This window comes from Planococcus citri, chromosome 4 (assembly GCF_950023065.1).
Source record: "Planococcus citri chromosome 4, ihPlaCitr1.1, whole genome shotgun sequence".
Classification (NCBI taxonomy): Eukaryota; Metazoa; Arthropoda; class Insecta; order Hemiptera; family Pseudococcidae; genus Planococcus; species Planococcus citri.
This window is the reverse complement of record NC_088680.1, coordinates 15,479,108-15,500,441: the sequence shown is the minus strand read 5'-3', so window position 1 is coordinate 15,500,441 and position 21,334 is coordinate 15,479,108. Positions and strand designations below refer to the sequence as shown.

The following is a 21,334-nucleotide window of genomic DNA, read 5'->3' as shown; positions in this document are numbered from 1 at the left end:
GAAAAATTTCGTGCACGTCCTATGTTGAAACGCGAATTCTGCGATTTCGGCTGACCTTTCAATCAAAATTGCCGCCATTTTGTAAGTAAGGCCAATTTTTTTTTCAGCAAGTTTGCTTTAAAATGTTCCTTAGGATGTCCCCTTTGAGGAAAAAGTTGTCCCGGAGGATCGGCAGGGGGTGCAATTACTCCCATTGCCGTGGACTAAAATGTTGTTCAAAAATTTTGAAATTTTTCCTTTTCATGGTTTGTTTGATACTTCATTTTCAAATTTTAAATTTTGACAATTTTTCTATTTAAAAAAAAAAACTTCATTTTTTATTTAATAAAGAGATTTTTCAACATAAGCGCTAGCATAATGCTAGCGAATTGCTAGCGTCGATCTCTCTCATGGTATAGTTTGCTACTCTTAGATAAAGTGTGTCATCAAGTTGAATATAAGCTCAAGGTGGTATCTTGTTGAAAAGTAAGAAGAGTGACATCACTCTTCTTATACTATCCCAAGATGCTAGCGTTATGCTACCTCTGAGCTGGGACAGTCGCCTAATTTTTGGAATTTCCTGGAAAACTACCACCTGTTAAAGGTAAACACCCAGAATTTTTAAAAATTAATTAATAGTAATTACTTTACTGATCAAAGTTTTTCTACGCTAGCAAAATGCTAGCTTCTTGCTAGCATAATTTGCGCTAGCGTAAATGGTGCCGGAATATGAGACACTTTTTGCAAAAATTGCTAGCAAATCAGTCGCGATTTAGTTGCATGTACGTAGCAGAATGCAGAGCAAAGTGCCAACAAAATGCTAGCTTTTTGCTAGCTTTGTGCCAGCTACGTGCTAGCTATTTGTGCGCAATTCTGCTACTCTAATGCGACCTAATCGCAACTGATTTGCTAGCATTTTTTTAAAAAAGTGTCTCAAATTCCGGCACCATTTACGCTAGCACAAAATTTGCTAGCATTTGGTCAACTGGGAAGGTACCATACCATAAATAAAAGCACAATCGTTAAAATCAAAAAACTAAGCTATTTTCACAACGTATCAAAAAAAAAACAACCAACAAAAATCAAGGTATATTTCGAAGTATTCGAAACTCTTCGCTTTTTCCTCAATTTTTTTCTTCTCAGATTGGCCAAAACGTGATCGAGTCTGCTTATTTTTTTGGCTTCGTAAAAAAAAAAGGAATTCGTAAATTTGTAAGTGTTTAGATATAAATGTAGATAAGCGTTTCAGAAAAAAATCACCATTAAATCGCATAAAACTCGCTTTTAGATAGAGAGGCAAACGGAGGTGGAAAATGGAAAAACTTACGCTATTTTTTCGCTAGGTGATCTCCAAGGGACTTCGTCTTCGAGCTCGTCTTCGCTTTCGTCGCCTTCGTCCTGAGCTACGCCGGAGATATTCAAAGATGAGCTGGTGAACATGTCTGGTACTGGTAATATACTCGGTCTGCGACTTCCTGCGTTGACAAAATTAATAATCGGGTGATTAAATTATGGATTAGATGATCAGGTACTTAAAAAATTCTATGCAAAAGGGACCAAAATGAAGTAAGAAATGTACATGAAATCCAATTATCAAGTCACAACATCACAAGCGTTGTTGGAAATAGCTGAAAATTGATAAATCTTCTACTGTCCGAAAATCGTTTACCAAATTCATCAAGAACTACCCCCTCCCCCTTTCGTTCAAAAATCCACACACAGATGGGAACTCAGACAATGAAATTGCCCATGAATTGAATCAAATTGAAAATTCTTTCTACAAAATTGAGCATCAATTTGTTTCAGAATACAGCGGAAGAGGAGTGGGAAAAAAGAATGCTCATTTTACATTTAAAATTCTCATTTTCGACCAAAAATGCTCATGTTGAGAGAACAAACATTCTTGAAAAAAAAAAAATTTTTTAATTATAATCAAAGAGCTTAATTTAAGACAAACGACTAATTCTTTGCATTTTGAGACAAAGGAGCTCTTTCCTGCTAAAAATCATTACCTACCTATTTACAATTTTTTTTCTGAAACAAAATAAGCTCATTTTGACAGAGGGCTTAAATTTTTGGAAAAAATTCTCAATATTGAACAAAAAGTTCATTTTTCCACATCTAAAAGCTAAATTTTGATTTGAAAAAACTCAAACTTGTTTGAAAAGTTTATTTCTGAAAAAAAAACTCATTTCCCAAAAAATTGCTCATTTCTTGCCAAAAAGCTCATTTCTGATAGAAAGATGAAAAAATGATCTATTTTGGACAAAAAGCTCATTTCTGCAAAAAAAAACAACGTAGTTTTGAGTCTTTGGACGAGGGCATAAATTTTTGGAAAAATTTTCAATATTTAATTGAACAAAAAGCTCATTTTTTATTTTAAAAAACTCAAACTTGCTTAAAAAGAATATTTTTGAAATGAAATATGTTTCCCAAAAAATTGTGTTTTTTTGCCAAAAAGCTCATTCCTGCAAGAAAGCTGCAAAAATGCTCATTTTTGGACAAAAAGCTCATTTCTGCTGAAAACCCCATATTTTTGAGTTTGAAAGCTTATAACAAGCTCATTTTGACAGAGGGCTTAAATTTTTGGAAAAATTTTCAATATTGAATTGAACAAAAAGCTCATTTTTCCATAATAGGTAGTTCATTTTTTATTGAAAAAAACTCAAACTTGCTTTGCTTAAAAAGTTTATTTTTGAAAAAAAAAATATATATCCCCAAAAATTGCTCATTTTTCGCATTTTTCGCCAAAAAGCTCACTCCTGCAAGAAAGCTGAAAAATGCTCATTTTTGGACAAAAAAGTCATTTCTGCTGAAAAAACGCATTTTTGAGTTTAAAAAGCTCATAGCAAGCTTATTTTGACAGATGTCTTGAATTTTTGGAAGAATTTTCAATATTGAACAAAAAGTTTATTTTTAATTTAAAAAAACTCAAACTTGTTTAAAAAGTTTATTTTTGAAAAAAAAATTATTTTCAAAAAATTGCTCATTTTTTGCCAAAAAGCTCAATCCTGACAGAAAGTTTAATAAAATGTTCATTTTTGGACAAAAAGCTCATTTCTGCTGAAAAACGCGTTTCCAAGTTGAAAAGCTCATAATAAGCTCACTTTGGCCGAGAAGGCTTAAATTTTTGGAAAAATTCTCAATATTGACCAAAAAACTCATTTCTCCATAAACGCTCATTTTTGATTTGAAAAAACTCAAACTTGTAAGCAAAAAAATTTATTTAAAAACAAAATATTTTCCAAAAAATCGCTCATTTTTTGCCAAAAGTTTGCCAAAAAGCTCATTCCTGACAGAAAGTTGAAAAAAATGATCATTTTTGTACAAAAAGCTCATTGCTACTCTTAAAAAAATGAATGTTTGAGTTGAAAAGCTCATAACAAGCTCATTTTGACACAGGCTTTAAAATTTTGGACAAAATTCTCAATATTGAACAAAAAAAAAACTCATTTTGAACGTAAATTTCATTTTTGAGAGCAACATTCATTATCGAATAATAAGTTTATTCCTGCCCAAAAGCTCATTTTGGCGATTTTAAAAAGCTCAATTTCGACTGAAAAAGTTATTATTTTTTATTTATGAAATTCAATAAAAACTGATTCTTGATTTTTAAAGTTTCTAGCTCATTTTTGACGAAGAATAGATCAGCTTATTTTCTACACCAAAAAATGCATATTTTTAAAATTAAAATCCTCTTTTTTGAGAAAAACTCCACTCATTGGTATCATTTTTGCACACGAATCTCATCTCTGCAAAAAAGCTCATTATTTACAAAAAACTCATTTTTTTAAAACAAAAAAGCTGCATTCTCTGCCAAAAAGCTGATTGCTGATTCCTGACAGGAAGATCGTTTTTGAAAAAGAACCTATTTTTAAAAAAAGTTCTTATTTTTTGACTAAAAGTACATTTTGCTCATTTCAAGCAAGAAGGATCATTAATAGCTTAGTTCTCAAACAGAAAAGCACATTTTTTGATAACTTTTTTTCCATTTTTCACTTTTTTTTGTTACTTTTAGAAAAACACTCGTTTTGGACTGGACCAAAACCTCATTTTTGAGAAATTGCTCATTCCTGCCAAAATGTTAATCAATTACACAAAATATTTTTTTTTCTAATTTTGGAGAGAATAGGTACTCTTTTTTTGGACAAGAAGCTCATCTCTGCCTAAAAGTTCTTTTTTGATTTTGAAAAGTTCATCATTTTTTTACGATAAATGCACGTTCCTTAAAATCCATATTATTGTCAAAAAAAAAACTCATTTGAAATTAACTTTTTCGTAAAAATTGAGTCATTTTGGACTAAAAAACTCATTTTTTAAAAAAACAGCCCATTTATTTTGGATGAAAATAATATTTTTTGAACAATTTTTGAACAGAAAACTTAAATTCAGACAAAATAAAAAAAAAGTTTCTGCTGAAGAAGACTAATTTTTTAAGAAAAAAAAACGTTCATTTTTGGACAAGAAGTTCAAGGGTTCATATTTGCGAAAAAAAACTCACTGTTTGAGAAAAAGTCTCATTATTTGACAAGAAAGATAATTTTTTGCCAAAAATCTGATTTCCGCCCAGAATGGCCACGTCGCGTTCTTAAGAATAAATACAAACTTCTTAAATAAGTAGGTAATCTTTTTTTTGTACGCATGCAAAAGTAATTTTTTGTGAAAATACACAAGTATTTTTAGCACAAGTGGTCATTTTTTCATTTTTGCCAAAAAGATCGCGTCTTGTTTAAAAGTGATCATTTCCTGCCACAATGGTCATTTTTTTGGCCAAAAATAAAAAATCTCTAACCTCGTCTAGCACTTTTAGTTTTGAATATTTGCGAACATAACTTAATTCATGCTCCCGAAAAAGAAGCTGTGCTCCTAAAACACAAATTTATTTCAAATTTCGGGCATTTTAGGAGCCGTCGAAGGAGGGAAAAAGGATAAGTTTTATTTCAAAGTACCTATCAAGATTTAAGAATAAAAAAATGGGAACAATAGAACTATAAAACTCAGATTAGGTCATTTCCCACTATTTTTATCCATTCTTCCAGATAATTTTCATTTATTTTGCCCCCCCCCCCACACACACACATCATTTAAAATCTGATATATATTTTTATCCTCTCATCCCCATAATACATATCATTTCAAATACAAGGTAGGTACTTATCGTAAACAAGTCTCGTTCGCCCATCACAATAATCCACCATCCCCTAGCATCGTAACAAACAAACCGACGACTATGACGTGAATCTCCTCCACCCATTTATCCCACCCAGTCTTCATTTAATTTTCAAATACAATATTACAAGCGAAACATTTCAAATTCAAAAAAATCCAATACTCGTACTTCGAAACGTCGCGTGGAAAAAACCATCCACCGTTTCAATCGCATAGGTAGGTATTTAAACTGCTAAATTGAAACGACTCGACTCGACTCGAATGGACACGTCAACCTGGAAATCCTATTACGATATCGTGCGATAATTTTCTCCCAAATGTCAAGCTATTTTCTCCTTTCCCTTTTGCCAAGCAGCCATTACCATTACTGTATAGTGTATACCTTCTATTCGGTATTTGAAATCACCGTTTCGCCAGCAGACATGTTTACCTAAAACGGTCGGTCGCGTATTCGATTCGACTAAAGGCCTGTCTTTTTAACCGCTCCGGTCTTTTATTTGATTAACTCTACGCGAGCTTCATCGTCGTCGTCGTTTTATTTACACCATCAATTACCTATCTATACATACCTACCTACCTATAGGACGAATTTGAATTTTTAAACGTCCGCCGTCGCCGTTTTGGTCGAGTCGGTGTTGTCTTATTCGAGCGACAGGTGTGTGGATTATACAAGTATGATCGATCGTTGGTTCGAATTCGAAAGGAGAAAATATAAAAATGAGTACGGTTGATGCTGCTTACCTCTTCTTTGATTCAGTATTTCCGGACTGAGCAGATTCGGATTCGTTTCGTTTGCTTTAGGAATACCTAGGTGATTACCGGTCAACGTGGTCGTTTCAGTCATGCTTATGGCGGTTTCTTTTTTTTCTTGGTGATGCATTTCGGTTTCTAGGGCAGAAAATTAAAATTAAAATGACATTGAGAATAATCGAAATTAGGTATAGCTCAGTTAAATGGGAGGAGGTTTACCTTCAGTCTTTGGTTGGTCAGGTAGGCTATTGTTGTTTTGATTTGAGGCGACTATAAAAGCAGAATTTTCTTCTTTCGTTATACTCAAGTAATAACATATGTCTGTCTTTTTCATGATATGCCTCGGGCCTGGATTCAGCAATATGGTATCTTCGTAGAATTCCGGTAACTCGGCAGGACGTACTCCGACTAAAGCTACACCATACCTGAGGCAAAATTTATCAAATTAGAGTATCGAATAAGGATAAGACTCTGTTCAGCAGGGATTATTCTGTTCAAATTTCATCATCAGTAATACAAACATCTCAGACTTACTTTCTATGCGAATGGAAACTAGCGTAAGTGAAACTTTTTCCTTCGTATTCTCCAAAAAACCTGCTGTCACCGAGTCTTATGTGATAAATCTCGTTCCCTGAGCATCTGCCGTACAGTCTGTGCCACTCTTCAGTAGATGTTGAGCCTTCCCTGAGAAAAAAACAGATTTTTTTCACATTATTTTTCATTTTTTTTATTTTTTTCAAATGAACAAATGATTTAAATAAACCAGATCTACCTAAATATAAATTAAACGAATGAGGAACATTCGAGTTTCATTCAACAGAAATATTATGCAACAATGCAACATTAAATAACAAAATACAGGCTGAGGCTCGATTACTTACTGTCCTCTACTCGTATGCAGAAGTAAAGTGACCAGTGTCGAGGCGCCAGGACACGTGCAATTGTTGGCCAACAATGCATACTTCAGCTCATCTTCGCAAACCACGTGTTCGGCGAATTTCACATGCAGCTTGTTCTCCGGCCTGAATATCTGAACGTATTGAGCGACATCCGGAGCGAAATCTTTGACCGCCCAGGATCTCAGGATTGTGTGTTCGTCCTGTAAAATGCAATTCATTCGATTAGTAAGTTCATAGTTGGTTTTTGTACAATGTGAGGAAGGTTCCAAAAAATAAATCGTTTGATATAAAATTGAGCTTTCTGATACGTATTTCAACTCAGAATATCTGAATAACAAAACCTAGGACAAAAATTATTTTATCTAGACAGAAAATTTTCAAGCTGCACAATTTCGCTTTTCTTCATTTTTTCGAAAAACTCTTAATCATTCACAAAAATAGATTTTTAAGATGAAAAAATTGAAAAAATTTCACAACATACAGTAGACTCTCCATTATCCGACCTAATCCGGGGGGGGGGGGGTGGGTGGGTAAGGTGGGTCGATACCAAAAAAGTCGGATAATCCAAAATGGATGTTTTTAGCGTAGAAATGAAGTGCATATTGCATAAGCTTGAGACGACAATTTTATTTTTCATTCAGAAAATCAAGTTTTGGCTCAAAACAGGAACAAAGAATCGAAAAAATAACGAATAAATAAAAATAATATACTTTTGTACACAAAAGACAATGAAATACTGACTCCAATTATAATTTTTTGAGATAAGTTGGATCAATTTCAAGGAAAATAACACCATTAGAATACAAAATCCTGCATACTGCATTATTATTTACACTCCAAAATCAAAAATTAGTTTTTTTTGGATTATCCGACCTTGGTGAGTCGGATAATGCGAAAAGTAAGTCGGATAATTCGGAGTTGGATTATTCGGAGTCTACTGTACCTAAAATTCATTTCAAAAACATTCTAAATTCAGCTAAAATCGTCTGGAAGAAATGTAACACACACTTCATCTGGTGGGAAATTTCCTGTTCATCTTTACAATTTTGATTTCCTCCATTAATTTTACCCAGATGTAGTTTTTCTCAAAAAATGATTTCTTACGACGAAAAGAATTGAGAAAATATTAAATTTTTCATCACAAAAAATAAATTATTCAATAATTGAGCTTTCCAATTTTCGTTTAAAATTTTTTCAAAAATTAAGCCACGTAAAAAAGCATCAGGCTTTTCTGATATGGTAAGTTTTTTCTCTATAATTTTGGTTCATGTCATTTTACCCCCACCCCCCTAGGGGAGGGCTCATTGATTTGCTAGAAAATCAATTTCCTGAATAATGCGAAAATTTGAAAAATTTCAAATTTTTCATCAGCGAAATTTCATGGAATTTGAACCTTCAAACATTGAAATGTTTCAGAAAGTAAATAGTCGGCAGGGAAATGTGTATTACATTCTTCATGTGGAAAAAGTTCAAGATCTACAATTTCAGTTTTTCTAAATTTTTTCCTGGTTTTTCCAAAAAAAAAAAAAAAAATGTAAATTTCCATCAAAAAGACGTGGATTTAAGTTGAAGTTTTCAATTTTTGCTCAAATCAACACTTTCATGAAAAATTATATCCCATTTTGCTGGTGAAAAATTCGATGCTCTACAATTTTGGTATTTTCATCTCCTTCCCCAAAAATTCGTTGTTTTTCTCTCTTTTTTTTCGAAATGATTAAACAAATTTTGATTTGTTCATCACAAAAAAAAAAAAATACCCAACTTGAAATTTTCAACTTTCGTTCAAAAATCTCAACATTCAAGGCTTACTGGACAAAAATAATTAGGTGCATTTTACTGGTACGAAAGAAATCATTATTATCTCCAATTTCAGTTCTTTTGATTTTTCAAAAATAGAACTCTTATTTTATCCAAAAAATCTATTTTTGTAATAAAAAATTTTGAATCAATTTTTCGGAAAAACCGAGGATCGTGCGAAAAAAATTAAGGGCGGATTGTACGACTCTCGTTCAAATCTGAACTAAGTTTAACTCATTGTTTTTGACGAGTTAAACTTCTCTTGAACGAGAGTTGAACGAGAGTGGTACAAGTGGCCCTATGAGAACTAAAATTGTGGAGCATAAGATTTCCCTCCGGAAAAAAGCAACATTATCTATCTTAGCTCAAATTGAATTGATTTTATGTGTTGAAAAATTGAAAATATTTTCAATAGGTACATATTTTGTTTACCAAAATAGTTTCAATTTTTCAGTACAGGTTAAAAAGTCAGTGACTTAGGCCTTTTTTTTCCATAAGCAAACTTTTTTCAATTTGTTTTTTCTCACAGAAGAAAACTTTTGTCGCCAAATGGAATTATTAAAAAGGAAAATTTTGAACTTATTCAGAATTATTTTTAAAAATCAGAAAAACAAAAAAATTCACAAAGGCCCTTTTTCCCTGTAACCCCTCAATTGTTTCTAAGAAAATATTCATGAAATAATTTTTCCAGGATAATTTTTCAACTTTTTAAATATTCAGGCTCCAAATTACACAATAATGACCTACAGGAGAGGGTAGGAGGTGAGGGGGGATGTCAAATTCTCTCAAACTCCATTGTGAAGCAAGAATTGGGCGAGGGGCTACATTTAGTTGACTTTCATCTCCAAAGTTTGAATCTTAATCTCCTCCTCCCCCACAGCAGAATAGTTTTATTTTGAGATTTTTTTGATTAAAAAAAATTCTTAGTGCATACCTACCAGCATCTTGAGACGGATTGAGGAGGGGAGTGAGGAAGAGGAGTAGCAGAAGGAGGGGATAAACATTGAAAATACCAACCTCTCTGACCCACTACCCAAAAAATATAAAATGGGTAAAACATCTCAGAGGACAATTTTGACCGCACAATCATAGCCTGTTTGAGGGAATTTATTTCCACATTTTTTTTTGATCAGTGAAAAATTCGTCTGATTGGACAATTTTTTTGAACAAAAAATTAAAATTGAAAATTTGGCGATACAAAAGAAATATTTAAGACCCATAAAGACCTATGTTGAGTTGGAAGAGTAAGCATTTTATTCACTTTCAAACAATTTGCAATCACTTCGACTTTTTTAGCTTTCGCAGGATGAAAAAAATTTAGAAGTTGAAAGCCAAATTAGCACAAGACGAGAAAGAAGGATCACACGGGAGGGGGGTTGATAGCATTTATCTGAATTACTATACAAAGTTATCAATCAAATTGCAATAATGTTTTCTAACATTTTGCCTTTGATCTCTCCATAACGTGAAAATTTTCGGAATTTTGTCGATTTTTCAGATTTCGTGGATACTAGACATTCTGTTTGTGATGAAAAAGTTGGAAGAATTTTGGATGTTTTCATTATACTTTCATTAAAAACTTCTCACAAGAAATTCATTACTTACACTTTGCTGTTTGACTAATTACATGCTTTACAAATCTTAGCTTATTTCATTATTCCTCAAGAATTCTATGTTTTTATATTTTTTTTTTCAAAAATTAATTTTTTATGATAAAGGATCGAATTAAGAAAAATTCAAAATTTTCTTTCCTAACAAAAAATTTCAAAAAAATGTTTATATAGCTTAAACTTGCTAACTCCCCTCCCCCTCCCAATATGCATCACATTTTGTTGATGGGAACTTTACGTTTCACAATTTTGGTTTATTTCAACTTTTCCCCAGTATGTTTGTTTTGTTTTGTTTTTTGCAAAAATTAATTTTTTGTAAGGATGAAAAAAATTGAAAAACTTCTGATTTTTTTTCATCCTCACAAAAAATAAATTTAAGCTCACCTTTTTGTATTTTAATTGAACATTAAAAAAAACATTCTATAGAAAAAATGCATCAAGTTCATACACTTTTCAGATAGGGAATTTCATGCTCTACAATTTTTAGATCGCGTTTTTTTTATTCACCCAAAATCTACAGTTTTTCTTAAAAATTGATTTACTGAAAAAAAAAAACACATTATTGTGACTTGTAAAAACCAGAAGTCCTGCGATAAAAATGAAAAGAACAATAAAAACTGCAGGCCATAAAATTCTAAAATTTTCCACCAACATTACCGAGTAAGTAATTATTTTTTTTTCTAGGATGATTTTTTCTATTTTCTTCACGCTATTTCAAGCAAAAATCCAAAAATTCCATCATCGAATGATTTACTTTTCCCTCCCTTATATTTACGGATCATCCTACAGGTAAACCAATATTAAACAGACACTCACCGCGGCAGTTTTATCAGCGTAATTTCTGGCAGCGAGAATAAAACAAGCTTCGGCTTCGCTCATACGAGCTCTACACAAATCTCCATCTTTCAAACACGAACCTTGTATGTAGATAACTCTCTGAGCCCAAATCGGTACCTGCAATATCATCCTCATTGTGGTATCCAGCTCCATAGGCGACAGCAAAACAACAAAGTAATCCTGTAATCCAAAAAAAAAAAAAAAAAAAAAAATGAATAAATAAAAAAAAATCACAACGACTCTTTGTTTTACTATGTTAGATGGACACTTTTCCCTTTTCAGTCGTCTCGATATGGCTACATTGCGCGTTCACACAGACAGTTTCTCTTCTCGTATTTCGAACCCTTTTGGCGATGGGTTCAGTACTCACGACAATCGTGCTTCAAACACACGTTATATTTTTCTCGTTCCTTCGGATGGCTCGAATTATTTCGTAAAAATCGAGCAAAATTCGAAATTTCTTCGTTCTCACCTGAAGTAATGGATGAGCGTAGAATTCGTTTAAAAAATCCATTATCGTATCTGCGTGCAAAGTTGTACTGCAAACGACCACGTGTTTCTCGGATTGCGCCCTGTGAGATGAATACGATCCGCCCAGCTTCTGTCTTTCCATCCACGTGAACGCCAATTGTTCGAACTGTAAAAATACACAAATGTACCTATATAAAATTCTCCACAAATTTACTATTACATCTATTTACGAGTAATAATAAATCTATGTATAGCGAAACATAACGCTTATAACGCGTGTAAAATGTTTATTATCGCAACAAATTCGAGACATTTGCTACAATCAACGTATTTTTTATACCCAGAAGTTTGCAACATTGAAATAAAAAAAAACCACTGGAATATATTTTCCGATACATTTAACTTTTCATAAAAATATGTAGGTATGTAAAGGGAACCAAACTTCTCCTAGATAGCGACGCTACGAGTAAATCGGTCAAATTCTACGCTTTTATTTTCCTTATAGTTATTCTCGTGTGTTTCTCGTACCTACACATTTGCACACTATTTCTGCCTGTTTCTTTTTTCCTCCAACAATATCGTCTACTCGTATAATAAAATACCTACAAACTCGTCCGAAGAAACGAAAGCAGAAAAAATAAGAGGAAAAAGAAAAACGGAACGTAATACATATTTCGCCAACGTGATTATCGAAACGTGAATAAATTCGACGAATTCGCCATTCATTCGTTCGTTCTTTCCTAAACTATCCGTCTACAAGGTGGTCATTGAAAATAAATTCGGGAAGCCGACAACAGGGCCGTAGAGAGCCAGCATGGGCCTGGTGCAAAAAATGAGGGCTCCATGAAACATTTTTATCCCCCTCCCCTCAATCCAGTACGTTTAAAAAAAGGTATTTATTTGTATAAAATAATCAAAAAAATAGACACTATTACAATATAAAGTAGGTAACTCGTATCATTAAAAATGTTTTTTTTTTCTATAGTCTTTTTCTGTGGAAAGTCATCCATCACTTGCACCATATTCACAGTTCATGGCTCGAACCACTTTCACGGGGGGGGGGAGGTAACAGGTCTTGAAAATGTCAACTACAAAATCGCTAATTTTCCAACAACTTAACGAGTTACTTTGCCCCCTTCGCCCTTCTTCCTTTCGGCCCTGGAAGCCGGAGCTAGGAGGGGTTTTATGGTCCATTGTGTTCGAATATCTGGATATTTTTTTATACATTTAAAACAAATTCCCATTGTGATGTGAATTTCGTAAAGATTCTATTGAGTTAAGAATAAGTAATTTTCATTACGTGTTTTGAGAATTCGGAACATTTCTTTTGTTGAAATTTTATTCCTAATCGTTTTTACTCTCCATTGTGTTAAGTATGTATTGCCTTTTATACAGGATGTCCGGCTTCACATATGGATATAACTGGGTACCAGTAAAAAAAGTTCGATGAATATGTTGCCTATCTTGAGTTTGAAAGGGGCAATTTTTTTTTGCTAAAAATAGGTAAAATTACATTTTTGATTATGGAAATGGTGTACTTTAAAGACTGAGCAAATTTTGCCCTTACAAATTTTTGCCCAATTTGAAAAATTGAAGGGGATACGAACACATTTTTGCAATGAAAAAAATTCAGGGGAAAAAACTAAAGTGGAAATTGGACAGAGGAAAAAAAGTGAATAATTTCATTTTTTCCCTCAATTTTCAATTTTTTCATCCTGTCCCAAAGTTGATGATTTCAAATGAATTTTATTTTTTGGCGATTCCAAATCAATTTTCTTGAGATTTTATATGGCATTCACAATTAGCTTAAGGTAGAAGCTCATTTCTTCATGACCATTTTAAATAAAATTCTCAATTTCTTTGCAGTGTCTACCCAATTTAAAATGAAGTTTTTGTTGATCTTGAATGAATTTATTCGGATTGAATTTAAATAATTTTTTGTATGTACGTAATAATTTTCCCTTTTGACTATTAAATACGTAAGTATTGTAGAGTTGTTTGCAAGTAAGTAAATTTTTGATGTTGAATTTTTCAATTTTTTAGTGATATTTTCCAACATGGTAAGTATACATAGTTGCATTTTATTGTGGCGTTGAAAAATATCAATTTTTTGGTGGCTATTTATAGGTATAGGTAAGTATCTAATTTGGAATTCTTTCAAGATTTCAAATGAGATTTTTCAAGGTGATTTCTTATAAATTGTTTCTTTCGTTATTTTTAATATAAATTTTCCAACGGTGATTTTAAACTTTATTTTGAAATTTAGTTAAAAATTTTTTTTGTCAATTCGAATGAATGTTTTTGAGGTTTAGTTAATTTTTTTGTTATTGCTAATTTTAGATTAATTGATCACTCGAAGAAAAATTCCGTCACGAAAATTGGGCATAATCGTATCTTGATTCTGTACAAAGTTTGTTTAGACCACTTTTGCAGGTTTTCTATTCTGATGAATTGGCCAAAAACTGGAATAAATCACAGTTTTTTCAAAAGAAGTTCTACCCCAACTTCATTTTGAGACCAAAGATGGGTTATGGAGGGTTTCTCATTCTCCATACCAGTGGCAATGAATTTGAAAAGCTGTCCCTTACATTGACTGGCCGAACGAGCATGCAAAAGTACACCATCAGCTAAAATTCCAAGTGCTGAAGCATAAATTGTCGATTATTGCGAGTTTTTGAAAATTAAAGAGCCAAAAATGGAGAAAAATTAAAAGTTTACCAAATTGACATGGAAATTGAAATTATGATATGCCCTATTTTCTACCCACCAAATCAACAATTGGAAACGGTTTCGAACCGATTTAGGCACTTGTGAAGCCTCCAGAGCATTACTGAATGTTAAAAATTTCACAAAATTTTACCTAATGAGACTGAAAAGCTAAAATACATCTACTTCACACTCCAATTTCAGCACACTGAGTCGATTAGAGGTCATTGCAAGCCATTCTAGAGCCTTCAGTTGCGATTTTGGAAATTTCAGATTCTCAAAAGGTGCCATAAAAAACACCAAAATCAACTTTGGCTCAAATAAACGCAATCAGAGCTTGTATGGTGACGTCACAATGACCACTAAAAAACCATTTTTTTTTTCAAAATTGATTCCTTCCAGTTGAAAAAAACCAGCGTGAGTAAAATTTATAATTTCCAGAATACAGCTGGAGGCTTCTGAACTACTCGAAACCTTCTAAAATCGACTCATCAGATTTAAATTGAGAAATATGAAGTGAATTTCAGGTTTTCAACTTCATTAAGTGAAATTTTATGAAAATCTCAACATTTAAAAATCTGCTGGAGACTCTAGGATTGCTTGAAACAGTTCAAAGCCATTTCCAATCGATTTTAGGGGTCGATGAGAGGTTAAATACCAAATTTCAGCTTTCTAGGTCAATTTGGTAAAATTTTGATTTTTTTTTCATTTTTGACCCAAAGATTTTCAAAAAATAAACCAAAAATTTAAAAATGCATTTCAGCAGCTGTTTTTTTGGCTGATGCAGGCTCTCTTGATACAGCTTTCCCGGTTCAAAAAATTTTCTAGCAGATAGGATTTCTTACCTCCCCCGCCACTCCTAATTCCCCAGTCAAATAGACGTAGGTACATCGAACCTTTAAAATATTTTCATACCTAACCGAAGAAAATCTTACCTGAGTTGGTAACACGATCAAAGCGATACAAATCATAAGCACCATATACAACTGCGATGGCCAAATATCCGGCACAAAGTCTCCATACCCGACCGTCGAAAATGTCACCACCACGTAATACGTCGCTTGAAACAAATTCAAATGTCTGTGGCCGGCTCTTTGAAAATGTTGAATACCGCATACGCTGCAAAATGTACAACACATACGCACCTTTCATTACCAGCTCTCATCATACATACGATGAACATCAACGACATTAAACTCAATAGATTAGGTAGGTTCGGGTTCGTCGCTATAGCCCTAATATAATTATGGCTGATCCTTTGGCCCGGAATAATTTATAGATTAATAATTAAATTAAATCTGCGTATACAACGATTTATATGTAGGTATACGCAGAGCTAGGGATTATTTCGGTTGGTCATTTAGCTGGAAAATAAACTACCCATCTATACGTAGGTAATAAATTTAATCAACAGCTAACACATTTGGAAAAAATTGCTCGAATTTGCTTATCTATGTAACTACCTACTTACCTTGTAAAAACTAAACATAATAAAGTCGCTGATAATATCATTAATTGTTGCGATAACGCCGATTGTGATTTTTGCATAGCTCTATGTAAGTCGTTCTGCAAAAAAACCGAAAAAAAATCATATCAAAAATTACACTAATTAATACCATACGTCGCCATCTTGGAATCATCTTTCTATACCACCTTTGTAGGAGAGGATACTCACAAACATATTTTCTAACGATTTCTTCGCCAACCAACAGTTTAAAAATACTGGAATAAATAAATTGACTAAAGGCCGCCAAAAAAGCTGCAAAATGAATACAAAAAAATGTATTACGTACAACAGTAAACTAACAATTCGTGTTCGTGTTTTTTTTCTCTCTTTTTTTTTACTAGAAAAATATCTACATTTAACCAAACCACGTCGATACTTACAGTTAATAAAAATGGAACAGTAGTTACGAGTTCTACGATAAAATGAAATGAAAGTAACGTTTGCATCACGTTTCCCTGCAACAAAACATAACAACGGGTTCGACGTGAATTGAAAAAATTCCGCATATTAAAAAATTTCACGCGCCATTAGTACGGTAATTTCGTCAGTAAAATTGCCAATTTCAATATTAAACCTCGCTCTGGTTCGTTCATCGTTCGTTCGTTCGTTCATTCGCTATAGCTCGAAATACATACAATAATAATTCAATTTAGCAAAATCTACCGACACATTTATACATCCCAGACAGGGACGGGCGAGCAGGGAGGAAGACACTTTAAGCGAATAATAATTACATTAATATTTACGCTATCGCCGTATATACATTCTAAATATACTATATACTCGTACGATTCCTTTAACATGCTAATTTAAACGATAATACGATAAAATACAGTACGCGGTACACGACGATAAAAGCGAATAACAAACGTCGCCGTAGCCGATCTCGATCTCTCTCTCTGTCTTTCTCTCGTCGTAATTCGTGTTTAAATTTCAAAAATGAGTATACGACTATACGAGTCGAGTGTATCTCTTCTCTCCGGTCCCGCGCACGTGTGCTCTCGACGCAGCTTTTGATACTCTATATTCTCATCTCGTCTGAGTCGAGAGTGAAAAAAAAACATTCTCGTATCGCGATACCGATCATTGTATTTTTGTCTTACCATTTGGGCGTATAATTTGTCGTCTTATCTCGCGTACGAATCGTAATCGCGGTCGACTTGGGAAAAACACCGAGTGTAGAAGGATTGGAATAATGAGTAGAGTGGTGGGGAGGAAGAGGGGGGGGGGTCGGAATTTGCTTGGCCTTTAGAACACCAAAATGGTCGAATATTTGCGTTAGAATATTTTTTCAACGTTTTTTTGTAGAAATATTTGATTTTTTTCTTTTAGATTAAAAAAACACGTGTCGTGATTTTTGAGACACCCTGTATGATGTTAATAGATTTGCATAACTAGTTTGCCGTAAATACAACATTACGATTCAGGATAAACAATGGTGGATTTATTTTTTCGAATTGCTCAATATTCCCAAAAGGGGCGTTTGTTGGGTAGCTACTCGTGGCCTCACCCCCTCCACCCCGCCCGAATCCACGAGATTGAGGGACCGAAATGGTCGAATTTTTGCGTTAGAACATTTTTTCAACATTTTGTTTTCGAAATATTTGATTTTTTTTGTAGATTTGAAAAACATGTATCGTGATTTTTGAGACACCCTATATGATGTTAATAGATTTGCATAACTAGTTTGCCGTAAATACAAGATTGCGATTCAGGATAAACAATGGCGGATTTATTTTTTCGAATTGCTCAATACTTCCAAACGGGACTAGACGTTAAAGTGCACTAGTTTTTTTTTCCGGTGCAAAAACTCGGAAGCCATCGGGTACAGTCGGAAATACTTCGTTCGACTTGTTCTATTTCTCTAGTGTGATAACTGATAACTCTTAACTCTGTTCTGCTTTGTAAAGGTGAAAATCAGAAAATATAAAATACCATTATGAACTACGTAATATGATTACTTATTCAGCATGCATTTTCCATAATATTAATCTTTATATAGATCACTTATCAATAAAGTTAAGCCTGATAGTGTTGATACATATCATTCATCAACTGAACATACTCCACGAAACATATTATGTACGCAAATTTGGAATATATGAGTTGAAAAACAATTGTCAGAAGCTCGGAAATACGTAATAATCTACTTAATTCAACTTGTTTACTGTTTTTTCATATTTTCTTTCTATGTTCGCGGTGATTTTGTCAATAATCTTCACCTCTGTACGTAGTGACGACAGTGGTTTTTCAATCAACATCAACTATCAAGTAAGTTTATATGAACATCATTAGTATTAGGCTTTAGTTTTGGAAAAAGAAACCGAAAAATACTTGACATCAAAAATTTGAATTTGAATAACCAGTGTCAGGGAAGATTATTGATTTATTGACGATCAAATGATAAATACAAGTTGAACGAAGTACCGCCGACAATACCCGACGGCTTCCGAGTTTTTGCACCGGAAAAAAAAACTAGTGCACTTTAACGTCTAGTCCAAACGGGGCGTTTGTTGGGTAGTTTGGAGAATTTTTACTCTGGACCTCACCCCCTCCACCCCACCCGTATCCACGAGATTGAGGGACCGGAATGGTCGAATGTTTGCATTTGAATATTTTTCCAACATTTTGTTTTCGAAATATTTGATTTTTTTTTTAGATTAAAAAAAACATGTATCGTGATTTTTGAGACACCCTGTAAGATGTTAATAGATTTGCATAACTAGTTTGCAGTAAATACAACATTACGATTCAGTATAAAAAATGGTGGATTTATTTTTTTGAATTGTTCCAACATTTTCTTACCAACTGTCGGGTAGCTTGGAGAATCATTATCACTTCCCTCCTGTCCTCACAACCCCCCCACAGAATCTACATGGTTGAGGGAAAGTTCTCAATGTTTTGTAAGTAAATGCTCTATTTTTTATGTAAGTATTCAACAATGAAGCTCATTTTTGAAGTTGGGCGAATGGGTTTGAACAGTTTTGAAAAAAGTTTTAAAAAAATCACATTTATTTTTTAAAAACTTCGAAAGTTTAAATTTCAGTCAGCTTTCTAGTGAAAGTTCACTTTTCAAAAATGCACATCAAACTTGGAGAATAGCATTTTAAAATTTGGAAAAAATTCTACATGAACATCTTTTAACGTGGAATAGATCTGAATAGGTACCCGTGTTCTTTTTTGAAAGTTCGCTGTCTTGAAGGAGGGGGGGGGGACATTCGCTCCTATTTTGACCAAATTTTGAAGGGAAAAATCAAGCATCATGTTACATATCGTTTGTAAGGTTTTCGATAGCGCTAATTTCAAATTTTGGCTTACTTTTCAGATAGGAGACCCTTGAGCCTCAAATTGGGGCTCCAAATTTTCAAAAAAAAAAAATTAAAATAAAAAAAATTGTGTGATTTATGGTTTAAAGGGTTTTTAGATGTGCTGATTATTGAATTTTGATTCCTTTTTTTTCATACGAGCCTCCAGTGAGCACCCCGTTTCTTAGACTTTTAATTTTAAAGACACTGATTTTAAATGTTGAATCATTTTTTTGATAAGCATGAACTCCTTTGGAGGTATGATGGTCCACCATTTTCTTCCTTAGGTAAACGCATTTTTTAAAATAACTCGAAAACTACGACATTTACAAACATTTTACAAGAGTTCTTTTTTGTAAAAAATTAAAAAAATTTGACCAATTTTACAAAAATCTTGAAATTTTATGCTGTAAAACCTGAGAAATCTAAAAAAAAAAAATGCGAAAACAAAAAATCAAATTTTATTTTTCCCAATTTTTTTATTTCTTTAACACCTCACCTATTTCAAGTTTTACTGCATAAAATTTCATGATTTTTGCAAAATTTGTCATATTTTTTCATTTTCTACAAAAAAGGACTCTTGTAAAATTTTTTAAAATGTCATAGTTTCCGAGTTACTATGAAAAATACACTCAAGGAAGAAAATGGCGGACCAGTATATCCCCTGTTATAGTGCCCTAGCACCTTGAGCTACATATTGAGGCCTCTAAAATGTCAAAAAGGTAAAAAAATTATGAGACCTATGGTTTTTTAGGTTTTCAAAGGTCAGAATTCGATTTTTGACTCACTTGATGAGAGTCCTTGTCCTTCAACCTTCACACCAGATCCCCAAAACTTCGAAAAATAGGCAAATTCGTGTGACCTATGATTTGTTGGGTTTTCTCGCTGATTTTGAATTTTGGCTCATTTTTTTTTTTTTTTTTTTGATAATGACGAGCACTTTAAGCCCTTTATCAGGTCTTTAAAATCCAAAAAAAAAATCGGGAATTCGAGTGACCTATGGTTTTTTGATATTTCAGAATCAAATTTAAACTCACAATCAATTTTTTGTGATGGGCTTCCTATACCCTAACATTAATCTCTCGAATTTCTAACAAAAACATCACAAAATTTAAGTAGCCTATGGTTTTTTATGTTTCAAGAGGTGCTAAGTTCCAGTTTTTATTTAATTTTTTCGTTATAGAAGTCTGTTTAGCCCCATAAGTGAGGTCCCTGATTTCAACAAAATTGAAAAATTCGTGACCTAAAATTTGTTGATGGACTTTTAAAGGCGCTTAATTTGAACATCAATTAACTTTTTCAGAAGAGGAAGGAGAGGACAGATAACTGGCCATACTCAAACCTTTACTTCGAATTCGCAATTTGTTTAATTCACATAATTTTAAAGCATATGGGAGTAAGCAAACTTTCACATTTTCTTTTGTAACATACACATAGGTAGGTAGGTAGGTAATACATTATAAATAATTATGCAAAAACCAGCTTCGATATAAATATTTCCATGCTAAACGAGCGATGTTGCTCAATAATAAGAACAAATTTCTATGCTAAGTTCGAGTGTTTATTTGATTTTTTCGTGGAGGTCTCCCAAGCCCCGTAAGCCCGTAAGTGAAGTCCCAAATTTTAACAAAATTGAAAAATTTCGTGATCTAAAATTTGGCTCTATACCAGATGCGCTTTTCCCCTATTTTTTCGATTTTTTTTTGGTCAGATGCGCTTTTTAGTAGAAGCATTAATTCTTACCCACTTGCGCTTTTCGGTTGTTTAAAATTCCGAATGTGTTCCCAAAATTGAAAGAATTAACAGATACAAACTGATGAACGAACGAACGAATTATTTTTATTACGTACCTAACATACCTAATCCGTCTGATCTCACCAAGGGGAGCATTTTTTTAAAAATATACTCTCGTAGGTACTGTCTACATACACGGTAATGGTAATCCTCCATCTGGACTCACCAAGGGGAGACCGCTATGGTTTCGTAAATTTTGCATAAAAATTCATTATTCATTTAAAAAAAAAAAAAAAAAAAAACACAAATTAAATTATATTTTTTGCAAAAAATCAACTCGGAAAAAATAGAAATAAAAAAAAATTGAAAAAATTTTCTGCAGGAGGTCTCAATCGATCTGCGTACCTTCCGCACAGTAATCCAATATCAACGCCATAAAAGAACGACTTTGCGCAAACATACTCGTACTAGCAAAATTTCCAAACTTTGAGAACCCCTGAAATTGGAATCAAGAAGTCAATAGGTACCCTAGAGAAATAACACATAGGTACACATCGATATTATGTACTT

The 21,334-nt window shown here is 33.1% G+C and overlaps 1 protein-coding gene across 1 annotated transcript in view; it reads right to left on the bottom strand.

The window, feature by feature from the left end:
• Positions 1-21,334, bottom strand: part of SLO2 (slowpoke 2) — a 461,098-nt gene that overhangs the window by 18,472 nt on the left and 421,292 nt on the right. Inside the window, 11 exon segments of the mRNA XM_065361503.1 lie at positions 1,307-1,454; positions 5,890-6,036; positions 6,118-6,323; positions 6,433-6,582; positions 6,780-6,997; positions 11,021-11,221; positions 11,514-11,678; positions 15,154-15,337; positions 15,690-15,784; positions 15,894-15,977; positions 16,106-16,180. Of these exon segments, the coding sequence (XP_065217575.1) occupies positions 1,307-1,454; positions 5,890-6,036; positions 6,118-6,323; positions 6,433-6,582; positions 6,780-6,997; positions 11,021-11,221; positions 11,514-11,678; positions 15,154-15,337; positions 15,690-15,784; positions 15,894-15,977; positions 16,106-16,180 (1,673 nt within the window).